The 12,260-nt window shown below is 35.7% G+C and overlaps 1 protein-coding gene across 1 annotated transcript in view; it reads right to left on the reverse strand.

Annotated features, from left to right (window-relative positions):
• The window catches only part of LOC150082232 (uncharacterized), a 1,008,282-nt gene that overhangs the window by 915,091 nt on the left and 80,931 nt on the right, over positions 1–12,260 (reverse strand). Inside the window, exons 16-17 of the mRNA XM_090379191.1 lie at positions 7,882–8,031; positions 1,057–1,179 (exon numbers count right to left, since the gene is read on the reverse strand). Coding sequence (XP_090235317.1) covers positions 1,057–1,179; positions 7,882–8,031 — 273 coding nt within the window. The remainder of the gene's footprint in view (positions 1–1,056; positions 1,180–7,881; positions 8,032–12,260) is intronic.

Consider the following 12,260-nt stretch of genomic DNA (forward strand, 5'->3'; position numbering starts at 1 on the left):
GTTTAACTAACTTGGTTAGCTATTATGATAGTGTCATTCATGAAATGAAATTTAGTATTTTGACAATGTTTATTTGGTCTTTAGTCAGACATTTGAATGGATCCCAGACAAGAGGTTATTGCATAAGCTAGATGATCATGATAGGATTCAAGGATGGGGACAGAACAGGAGGTAGAGGGTTGTAATTAATGGCTGCTCTACATATTGGATAAGTTCTAGAAATAACATCCCTCATTTACTGGCACTGAAATCACTATTGTTTCTGATTTCTTAAATGGAAAAAAATGACAATGAAAAAAAAATCACAATTTTCAGTTAATCTGGATATGGGAATGATGGTGGGAAGTGACCAACCTTCTAATCACATATCATCTGGTCCTTCTGAAGAATGAGATGAGAGAGAGAGAGAGAGAGAGAGAGAGAGAGAGAGAGAGAGAGAGAGAGAGAGAGAGAGAGAGAGAGAGAGAGAGAGAGATTTGGGAGTTATGATATATGATCCAGCAAACATTAACTTCCTTGTGAGTACTATCAAGAAGCAAGGAGAGACTATGGAGTCTTATTGATAATTTATAGAACATTTGCTTGTAGTGAAGTCATAATCTGCTGTATAAGGCAATGCTGTGATCCCAATTTGAAATACTGAGTCTAGATGTGTAGGCCACATCTAAGAAAAGACTCTGCTACTTGTAAAGGTCAAAAAATTGATGGTGAGATTGGCAAAAGGACATCTTTTATCAATGTATGCTTTACAGAACCTGGTACCTTAGAAGGGATCTGAATGAAATCTATAAGGTTCTGAGAGAGACCCCATCACTACCAGCAGGACACCACCTTTTATCATTTTTTCTGATTTCTCACCAAAAAAGTGAAAAGCTATCTAACTTCTCTAACCAAGTTTCATATCCCTGACTACCCATGAAAAATATTCATTTCAGTGACTTTCTCTGACTTTTCCAGCATGTGACAACCTGTGAATAAATACCCTTGAAGCATCTTATATTTCAATGTATTGGTTTTGAAATCAGTATTCATAAAGAAAATACAAATTTTACTAACCTGAACAGTTTTTTCAAGTTGTACATAAGTTTGTGAAGTGGCTCTTGCTGATGATAAGCTTTCACCATATTGCCCTTTCATGGCTAACAACTGTTTATTCAGTTCATCAATTTGTTGATTTATCTAAAATAGGTTGAATTGTAATGTTAACTATGAAATAAAAATTATTAAGAAACTTCTTAATTTACTGATAAGATTTTAAGATTTTAGAAATCCAAATTTTAATTTTGAAAACCATATATGAAGGTTATATATATTGCAGATATTTTACTTACCATAGTTACTTGCAGACTTTTCCCCCTTTTTTCCCTGAATTTTTTATCCTAAAATATGGGGTAGGAAAAATATGCAAGTAATTTTTCAGTGTGAAATAATATGATTACAGTAAATTTGCCGAAAAAATAAAAAAATTGCCTTATTGATTTTAACATTGTTTTTCTTAATACACACAAAAAACAAATTATTTAGTACTGCAACTATTTTGTCTCCCTTCATGTATAGTATACACACTATAAATATGAGAAGGAACTTACCTTTGTTATTTTATTTTTCAAAGTACTGCTTATGCATGGCTCATGGGGAAGAATTTTTTCAGTGTGGTCTGTGCTTGTTAACAGGAGAGACTGCTTCTACAATGATGGGATACACTTAAATAGAAAGGGTGCAAGAGTATTTGCTGATGCTATCGAGGCAGCGTTAGGTAGGTTGAAAAACTGATAGCTTGGGGGGGATTCACAGACTGAAAGGTTAAAAGTAGCCACAAGCAGAGGTGATTCTTACACTACTTCTATTAGAATGAGCAGTGGCCTGGAGCGAGGGGTGCTGGAGTTTTTAGGGGCTGATGACAGTCATCATAAAACAAATAAATACATGGGCTGTGTTAGGGCAACTAAGAATAAGAATAGGTGCATGTATACTTGCATGAACACCAATGCTAGAAGTATAGTAAATAAATTTGATGAATTCAAAGTGCTGGTCAAGACATCAAAGGTGGATATTGTTGGGATATCAGAGAAGTAGTTTCACACAGATTAGGAATGCAGAATTGAAATTTGGGGAGTACAATGTGTACAGAAGGGATAGGAAGGGAGAAGGTGGCTACGCTGTTAATTAATAAAAACATAAAATCTAAAGAAGTGCATCGAGATGATATAGATGGACAGTGCAATGTTGAGTTAATTTGGTGTGACATAAGCACTGGGAAAGCAAAAATAAGAGTAGGAGTGTGTTATAGGCCTAATGATTCTAATGAGTACAATTGGTAACATTTCATTTAGATCCGGAACGAAATGTGCAAATATCTAAATGAGATGTTATCAAGATACTGGATTGGCTTTGGGTCACCACTGTTGGCAGCTCCCCTTGAATGGCCACCTTGAAGCCCTGACCTATCATATATAGATGCCACAATTCATTAAGAGGATTCACAAAGGATATTGTTGCACAAAATTATAATATCACTGATGAGCTCAAAGAAGCTCATCAGTGATATTATAATTCCCAAAATGATATGAAGGAGGTCCCACAGAACTTGGCAGCAAATTATCCTCTGTTATGAAAATGATGGGTAATATACTGATCCGCTGATTTATTAAACCTGCTGTTTTATATTTCTTTGTTTGTATTGCTGTAAATAAATGTTATGTTGTACGTAGGAGTGCCAATTGATTTGTATTAACCAATTTCAAATAAGGGAAATGAGACTGTGGCCACCCTGCAGATAAATATAACTCAGACAGGATTCCTCTTCCAAGGTAAATTTCAACCTATCGTGTACATTATTAAATACTTCCACAATATCTATTATTGACTGCGTGTCTGTTATACACAAAATACTGTCAATATATTTCTACCATAAAGTATAATTTGTTGGATGAAAGATTGCAAATATATTTGTTCTATCTTAGATAGATATAACTCAGACAGGAGGCTATTAAAATTGAGCCCCCATGGATAATCCATAAATCTGTCTATACACCCTATTTTTGAAAGCTAGATAATTAGCTTCCACTAAAAGTTGAACTAATTCAAATACAACCCTATCAGGGAACCTTGCTCTTGCTTTGAGCAGTTGATCCTTAGTAAGTTAAATTCATAAGATGTGCAACTTGTGTGGCACTTGAACATTTGTATATGGTGCCTCCGTAGCCAGGTGGGAAGGCGCAGCAGTGTGTAGCACACGCTTCTTGATTAGACCCCGGGGTTCGAGCCCATCACCACCAAATATGGAGGATGCGGAAAGGTCAGGAATAACCACCGCATATTCATGGAGCAATATGGCCTTAGTTGCTAATGCTCCTAAAAACCAAATAACAAACATTTGTATATAATGAAACAGCATCTAGTAAAAATAAGTGTTCATTATTTGACAAATTACTATTTTAAGGTTATTAAACAAATGCTCCATATTTTTTGTTGTGTAATTTACCATTTCCCAACAGGGTTTAATCTGAACTGTTGTGTGGGGTCAATGAGCCCCCAGACAATATTTCAGCAGTTCACCTACTTTTCATCTATTCCATTCACACAGCTGAAAATCTTACCAGCTGTTTTTGAAGATGTTTTCTTTGATTTCTCCACTTAAAATTCCAGAAATCTCTGTTAATTTATCACACAATTGAGAAAAATTCAAGAATAAAGTTAAACATAATATATGCACTTGCTGAGTGGCATCTATCACATACAATTATTGACAACAATCTGGCTTTATTACATGACCTTTCCTCCAATCAGTAATGCTCTCTGGTGTTGTGGCATCGAAGTGTTGTCTGGAATCACTACACATTTCATGCAGCAGTGCTCCATGAAATGTGTAGGCTGGCATCCAATTACATATGTTTGTTGAAATGAGTGGGTTTTTCAATTTGCATTTCACTCACCAACAAGTCTAAAGAGAGTTTTAACTTCAAAAATTAATCAAAAATTACATTTTTAATATAAAAAATGGTTTTTTTGCAGTTGTGTTCAGAAAAGGTTGAAAATAAAGGTGGCTTCAAAAAAGTGTACAATTTTTAATTATTTTTTGTTGATTTCTCAAAAGCACATGCACGGGGTCAAAATGACCCTGTGTGCATAAAGGAAGAATATTTACATGAATTGTTGATACAATCCTTTGCATAATTATGGATGACAATTGGTTAATAATCTGATATATATGAGACACTAAGGAAAATAAAGCTAAGTACCTGATGAATCAATCAGCCTTATAGGTTTACCCTCTTTGTGGAGATTTATTGTCCAAACAAAGTGGGCATGTTATATGGGCTAGCTTCTAATTCTTTTAATAAGGCCATAAAAATATAATCCTTTTTACAAGAGATTGTTAACTCACTATGACTATTAATGAGGTCGCAAAAAAAGGATGTGAAGTTTCATTGGCAAGCAAGTGATAAAATTCTGATGAATTTTAACAGTTGCTTGTCTGTGAAACCAATACTCACACAGCCACTATGTATGAAACAGGTGTGGAAACTGGCTCACAAATAAATGAATGAAGAGATATTAGTGTAGGAGAAATTAAAATTTTCTTGGAATTAGTTCTTCACACAGGAACAAATTGTGCATCAAGAATCCAAGGATACTGTAAAAAAGACCCACTATCTGCAATGAAATGCTTTTCATCATTCATGAGCCTTAACAGATTTTTACTACTAATAATGAGATGCCTGCATTTGCACAAAATCTCTCAAAGAACTACTTACAGACCATATTTCTAAAATGAGGCCATCAAAACAGTACAATACTAAAAATTTATTATTCTGGAAAATAACTGTCAACTAGAATGAATCCATGATCATCTAGAAAAGCTGTCTATTTTTTGGATAATACATCTGAAATAAAATAAAAAAGTATGAAATAAAACTATACATGCTGACTGAGCCAAATAGTCTTGTGTTGACTGTCTAGTACATACAGGAGCACTGAATGAAATGGGAGGAAAAGAGCAGGCCACAAATGTAATACTGAAACTTATAGAAGAAAAGGTCATGTTGGACATTCTTTTATTAGTATTAGTATTAGTAATGGCCGCATGGTGTAAGAAAGCCTATGGCTTATTCTGCACCAGCCAAAAAAAAAAAAAAAATATCCAAACAAAACAATGATAAAAACAAAATAAATAAATAATAATAATTAATAAAAAAAAAGGAAATTAAACCTATCATCCCACGTGCCTCCCCTACCCGAAGGCACTATCCAGATGACCCTTGAATTTCCCCAAACTGTCTGCCTCTACCACCCACCCATGAAGGCAACTTATTCCAGTAATTTATAACTCGCTGGCTAAAATAAAACTTCCTGCAGTCCAATCTAAACATTTCCACCCGTAACTTGAATTTATGTCCCCTAGTTCTAGCATCATTTATAATCTTGAAAATTTCGTCCTCATTCATTTTACTGATGCCTCTCAGAGCTTTAAACACCTCAATCAAATCTCCTCTAAGGTGTCTAGTTTCCAAACTCTGCAACCCACATATTCGTAGTCGTTCTTCATAAGGACGCCCTTTTGCAGATCTCACCAGGCGAGTTACCCGTCTTTGCACCCTTTCAAGAAGCTCGATGTCTTTCTTTAGGTGCGGTCTCCATACTTGAACACAGTATTCCAAGTGTGGTCTAACATAAGCCTTATATAATGGGATTATCACGTCCCTATCTCTACTTGCAAAAGTTCAATAGATCATCAATAGGACACCATGGGCCTTCCTTGCAACCTGTTTACAATGCTCAGAGAATTTCATGTCTGACCGTATCGTAACGCCCAAGTCCCTTTCCTCCAGTACTGGGTTTAGTTGAACTCCACCAAGTGAATAAGTTATTTTGGGATTACTGTTTCCCAGGTGTAATACCTTACACTTTGTTGGATTAAAGCATAGCTGCCATTTTTCTGACCATTCCTGAAGTCTATCTAGGTCTCTCTGAAGAAGCTCAGCTTGACAGTGATCATTAACTACTCTACCAATTTTAACATCATCTGCAAATTTAGATATCACGCCCTCTATCCCTTCATCAATGTCGTTTATGAAAATTAAAAACAACAGTGGTCCTAATACTGATCCTTGGGGAACCCCACTTCTTACATCAACCCAATCTGAGAAATAGCCATTTATCACAACCCTTTGCCTCCTGCCCTGAAGCCATCCTTCTATCCATCTAAGGATTTTACCAGTGATTCCAACCTGTTCCAGCTTATAAAGTAACCGCTCATGTGGGACTGAGTCAAAAGCTTTGCTGAAATCTAAATAAACAATGTCGAAATTATTCCCTAAATCCAGCTCGTGAGTGACCCTTTCGAAATAGCGAACCAGATTTGTTATATATGGATAATTTTTATAATTCCTATATGCTTGTAGTACAATTACTTGAGACCAGGGCATATTGTACTGTAAATTATATACTGATGGAAAATAAAATTCAAAGAATATCTCAACAGCAAAGCTGAAAAAGATGTAAGTATATGCAGTTTTGACAATGGTGTGGCTGTTTCAAAATGGATAAACAAGAGACATTCTAATAATTTCTACTGAGTTGGAGCACGAAATGGTAGAAGTCAGAAACAAGAAAGGCCAAACAAAAATGAAGCATAACGCTGTGTGAATACAACAAATATATGTCTTCAGTGGATTCAAAAGACCAAATGATGTCTTACTAACCATATGAAGGAAAGACAGTCCACTGGTACAAGAAACTGGAAATTCATATTTTGTAAATTATGCTTTTGAATACATTTCATCATTACATTACAGTGCACACAATTCCCCTCCTCCACACACACTATTCAGACTCCCTCCAGCCACTATTTGGCAGAGTAGAGGCAGTGAGATTATACATTAGCTGATATAATCTCACTGCCTGGTGGGCTCTCTAGTGGCCAGCCTGTGAACACCATTTTAGAGCTTGATGTCCTTTGAGGTTATGCCCAATATAACCTCAAAAGACATCAATCTTACTGTATGATGGAAGAGATGGGGGATTGTTGGAGCTTTGCTCTGGACACTAATCATGGGTTTCATCACTTTAAGCCTCCAATAAGCAAAGCAGTTTTATTGCACTGGTTGATGCTACACCTCAACCCTTGATTATGTTGGTTCATGCCAGAATAGTCACCTCCAGTATACTAAGTGCCATATTTGAGGACTTGAACATATGAGTTATGCCCAGGGTTACTTACAGTCCCACTATCATGATGGTGCAAATAGAGGATCTGGTTGTTGCAGAATGACTGGACTCTGCCAAAATCCAGTCCATTTGGCAAAAGTGTCACCTGAATATCAGTTCTATTGGCATATTAGACTCTCAGGTAGCAAACCCAGCGTGGCACATCTGACAATGTCTGTGACAGCCTCAAGGACTGATGATGCCTACATACATTACACACTTGGGTGCTTTTTTGAACACTTATATGCAAGTGCTGTACAGCTATGCATATAAGTGTTCAAAAAAGCTATGTAGCATCAAGTACAGCTATGTAGCATAAAATGCTACTTGTAGTATCATAGCAAATGGGCTAAACTAAATTGTTTTTTGGTGTTGAATAAATTCTTATATGGATTCCTGAGGCTTTTCAAATAATATGTTTTCAATTTTATGATGAATTTATTTATTAGAAAGTCTATCTGTCTTCAAAAATATAAATCAAAGGGCTTACTGTATATCTTTCAATCATTATCAGAAAAACAACTGGGCCAAAAATTAAAGAAGGAAACATACAAAATTAGCATTCTTTATACATGATATGAATAAAAATTATTTCTGAATAAAAATTCTTTTCTTCATTTAGTCATATATAAAACTTAATTATAAAATTGATCTGATATGTTATCATCTTACCAACTGAAGATCACGATTAAAATTGCAATAATGATAATGCTGATCTAAGTGCTTTCTGTGTTCTTCCCAAATTTCTTCAAATTTATTTCTTCTTGTGTGGATAAGGGATTTAACTTTTTCTCTGTCTTGTATAGCTGCTGGTGATGGTTCCTTTACACACAAAAAATAAAATTAGACATAAAAAAATGAACTTACTTAGCAAACAAAGCTAAGTAAAGTAATCACTACAATAAAACTGCATTGATTTTTTACACAAAGCATTTCATCATGGTCTGACCATTTTTTGAAGATGTTTGTTTATTCTATTCTTTGTTACTTCATGTTAAAGCACAAAGTGATTAGGGTTGGGTGGGCTTGAGCCACCTGGTGGTGTGATTCCAGCCAAACTTAATTTTTTATTAATTTTCATTGTTGATCAGTTAAATTGTATTTAAATGGACATCATGCCCCAGACTAGAGCAGCAAAGCAATGGGCATCTTTATTTAATTGCAGTAAAGCCTTGTGTTTTGCAACATTAAAACATCGCTACTACTTATCTGACCAGACTTGAAGCATATTCAAGTTATCCTGTAGGAACATTGCCTGGCACTGGCCGTTAACCACCCTACCAAACATCATGTCATCTACAAATTGTCACATTACAGCCTGTATCCTGTTGTCCATGTCATTTAAGAAATTAGAAACAGCAGTAGACCCACTAACCATCCTTGAGAGACCCCTTTGTCTCCTATAATGTGGCCATCCTAAAACCATCTAAGGATCTTTCCATGATACTGCTATGTTTCAGCTTATATAGCAATTTCCTCTATAGGGCCAAGTTGAATGTTTTCCTAAAATGATTTGCTAATTAAATAACATCAGAGTTATTTCCTGAATCCAATTCTTAAGTGACACTGTTGTAACAGTTTATCATGTTAGTTAATCATGATTTTCCTTTAAAAACACCTTGCAGCATTCGTTTGAGAATAACATTTCATCACTCTATTGCCAAGTAATGTAATAATCCATAAGTACTAAAAGGTTCTGGTCACCATCTGGGAAAATCTGACATTAGCATTAGTAGAGGCATATGATGCAAAGAAAGCAAGCTTATATAGCATTGGCCAAAAAAAAAAAAAAAAACCACTTTCCCCATCCGTTTGCTCCAAAAGTTTTTCCAGTTCTTCCTTGAATTTATTTAAGCCATCAACTTCCATAATGATGGATAGAAATTGGTTCCAGCAATCAACCACCTACTGGCTAAAGGCAAACTTCAGCACATCTAATCTACAACTGTCCTGCCTCAATTTGAATTTATGCCCCCTCAGGTGTGTAATCTGAGCAAGAGGAAGAATCCCATCAGCATTGAGCTTGCTCAAACTATTCAAAACCTACGCCTCAATCAGATCACCTCACAGGTGCCTAGTCTCCACACATTTACACATGTTTTTCACTTATTTGTATTAAATTTCAATGCAGAAACTAATATAAAAATTGATATGTTAATTTTTGATTGGATTTTAAAGAATACAAAGGTCAACAGCAAATAAAAAAAACCAGTTTTTTTAGCACTAAGATTAACAGAACAAGGATTGAAGACAAGGATTTGCAAGAAGAAAATGTCATGAAATAAGAGTTAGAATAATTAATAAAATTGTGGATAAAATTGTAAATAAAATAGCAGGGCTAATAATTACATTGTAAAATAAGCAGAATTAAATGAAAACTTCACTGATCACTGTAATTTTTGTGATGGAAATCTGTGCTTCTTGAATCAAAGGAAATGAATAAATATAGTTTTGAATTTAATCAAAAAGACTAGATCCAAGAGGTATTGCAGGGAAGGATGCCAAATGAGGCATAATAGTCAACAATATGTAAAGTTTATTGTTTAAAAAAGGATCAAAATAACTGCCTCACTATTGAAGTTAAGGTAATAAGTTTAATAAGACCAAGGAGCCAAAAACTTTAGGGACAATGGTATTTATATGAGTGGATTGATAATATTAATATAATACTGGCTATATAGTGCATTGGTAAAGGGTATAGGTACATAGTCACCCTTACAGCAATTAAGTAAAGGATACAGGTATATGTAGCCACCCTTCTTGAAACTGAAGCCTTCATCTCCTTTGACCATTAAAATTATTTGGACAATGTCCACCTTATGAAATCTTGATCTCTAGTGGATATTGCTTCTTACACTCTCATATCCTTGATACTGCTCAGATTTGCAGTGAGAATCAAATCAAGTACATTTCAGTCCTTGTATCTCTCTCTCTGTAATAATGGAATATATAACAGTCATCCAGTTGGTTCAAAAATCTGATCTCATTTGGTGTATTGCCAGTTCATGATTTACAGTTACCCATAAGACAATGAAATACTTTGTCCCCTACCTCTGGATAGTACCATGTTCCAGTCAGCATTATAATATTAGCATTAGCATTAGCATTAGTAGAGGCATTTGATGCAAGAAAGCAAGCTTATGCAGCATCAGCCAAAAAAAAAGAAAAAAAAAAAAAAAACCCACTTCCACTTCACCCCTCTGTTCGTTCAAAATACCTGTCCAGCTGAGCCTTAAACTTATTTAGGCTATCAACCTCCACCACAAGGGATGGAAGTCTGTTCCACCAACCAACCACCCGCTGGCTAAAGGCAAATTTCCACACGTCCATCCTACATCTGTCTTTCCTCAATTTGAATTTATGCTCTCTCAGGTGATTTTTCTGAGCTAGAGGAAGAATCCCATCAGCATTGAGCATGCTTAAACCATTCAAGGCTTTATACACCTCTATCAGATCACCTCGCTGGTGCCTAGTCTCCAGACACTGTAATTTGCAAAACTTAAGCCTTTCTTCGGAAGAGCACCCCTTTGTTCCATTCACTAATCTTGTTGCCCTTCTCTGTACTCGTTCCAGCAGCTCTACATCCTTCTTGAAATGAGGCCTCCAGACCTGTATACAGTACTCAAGGTGTGGCCTGACCATTGCCTTATACAATGGAATAATCACCTCCTTATCCCTGCTGGAAAAATTCCTGTATATCATTGACAATACTCCATGAGCTACTCTTGCAGCCCGTCTGCACTGCTCAGAGAACTTCATATCTGCCTGCACAACCACCCCCAAGTCCCTTTCATTCTCTACCACTGTCAGTGTAGTACCACAGAGTTGATACGTTGCTCTGGGGTTGCTGTTTCCCATGTGTAGTACTTTACATTTGTCAATGTTAAACTTCATTTGCCACCTCTCAGCCCATCTGCTCAACCTTTCCAGATCCTGTTGCAGCAGCATAGTGTCAGTAGTGTCCTTGACAACCCTGCCAACCTTTGTATCGTCTGCAAACTTGGACATTAAGCTTGATATACCATCATCAATATCATTTATAAATACAGAAAACAATAATGGACCCAACACTGAGCCCTGAGGAACTCCACTAATAACATTAGTCCACGATGAGCAGTGTCCATTGATATTAGTTGACATTAGAAGCACAAATTCATATATTTTGTTTACAATACTCCTGACATTATAGAGAGGTTACATTTTGTATTTGATTACTCTTTACTAATCAAATCATTTGAAATAAAAGCACTTCACAGGTGTAAGATTTAGAATCTATTTATTACTAATAGAGTCTAGCAATCATATGTTTTACATATGTTTTCTTCTCTGCTTCCTCAGTGATTGTAATCCTGCAGTTGCCCCATTACAAAAAATGCAGTCTTTGGTGATTTTGTGACAGTGCAACTGCAAGATTACAATTTACAGGATTAGAACTGCAGGCAAAAACACCAGTTTTTGGTGATTTTTTGATGGTGAAACTGAAAGGTTACAATCACTGAAGAAGCAGAGGAGAAAACATCCATGAAATGTATCATTGTTAGACTCCATTAGTACTGAATCGGTTCTAAACCCTACACAGGTGAATCAATTTTATTTCAAGAAATTTGATCAGAATAGCCCATGCAACATGCCGTTTAAATATTATATTGCTCTTTATTACCTGGCAGTGCTCCTTAGGTATTATGTTCAGTCAGCATTATAACATCATTAGTTGACCTGACTAGAAATTAAAAGTCATACATTTTGTTTAAAACACTCCTGACATTACAGCGAGGCTACATTTTGTATTTGATTACACTTTACTATCCCAATACATACCTTACATCTACCTAAGCAACTTTTTCCCCCTTGTAGCCTGTATCTTCTGGTGATATAAGTGCTTATTTCATTACCTCTTTCCACAAATATAATAATTTGGTTACAAAAGGTTATACAGAAGTGTTCTCAGAGAAGGCAAGTGTAACTGTGGATCATGCCACTAACCTAAATATTTCAGTGATTTACAAACTTCTCCCCATCAGTTAGCAGTATCCCCCAGACTGTTAAGATCT

This window comes from Mastigoproctus giganteus, chromosome 8 (genome assembly GCF_048544385.1).
Source record: "Mastigoproctus giganteus isolate SK-2022 chromosome 8, ASM4854438v1, whole genome shotgun sequence".
Lineage (NCBI taxonomy): Eukaryota > Metazoa > Arthropoda > Arachnida > Uropygi > Thelyphonidae > Mastigoproctus > Mastigoproctus giganteus.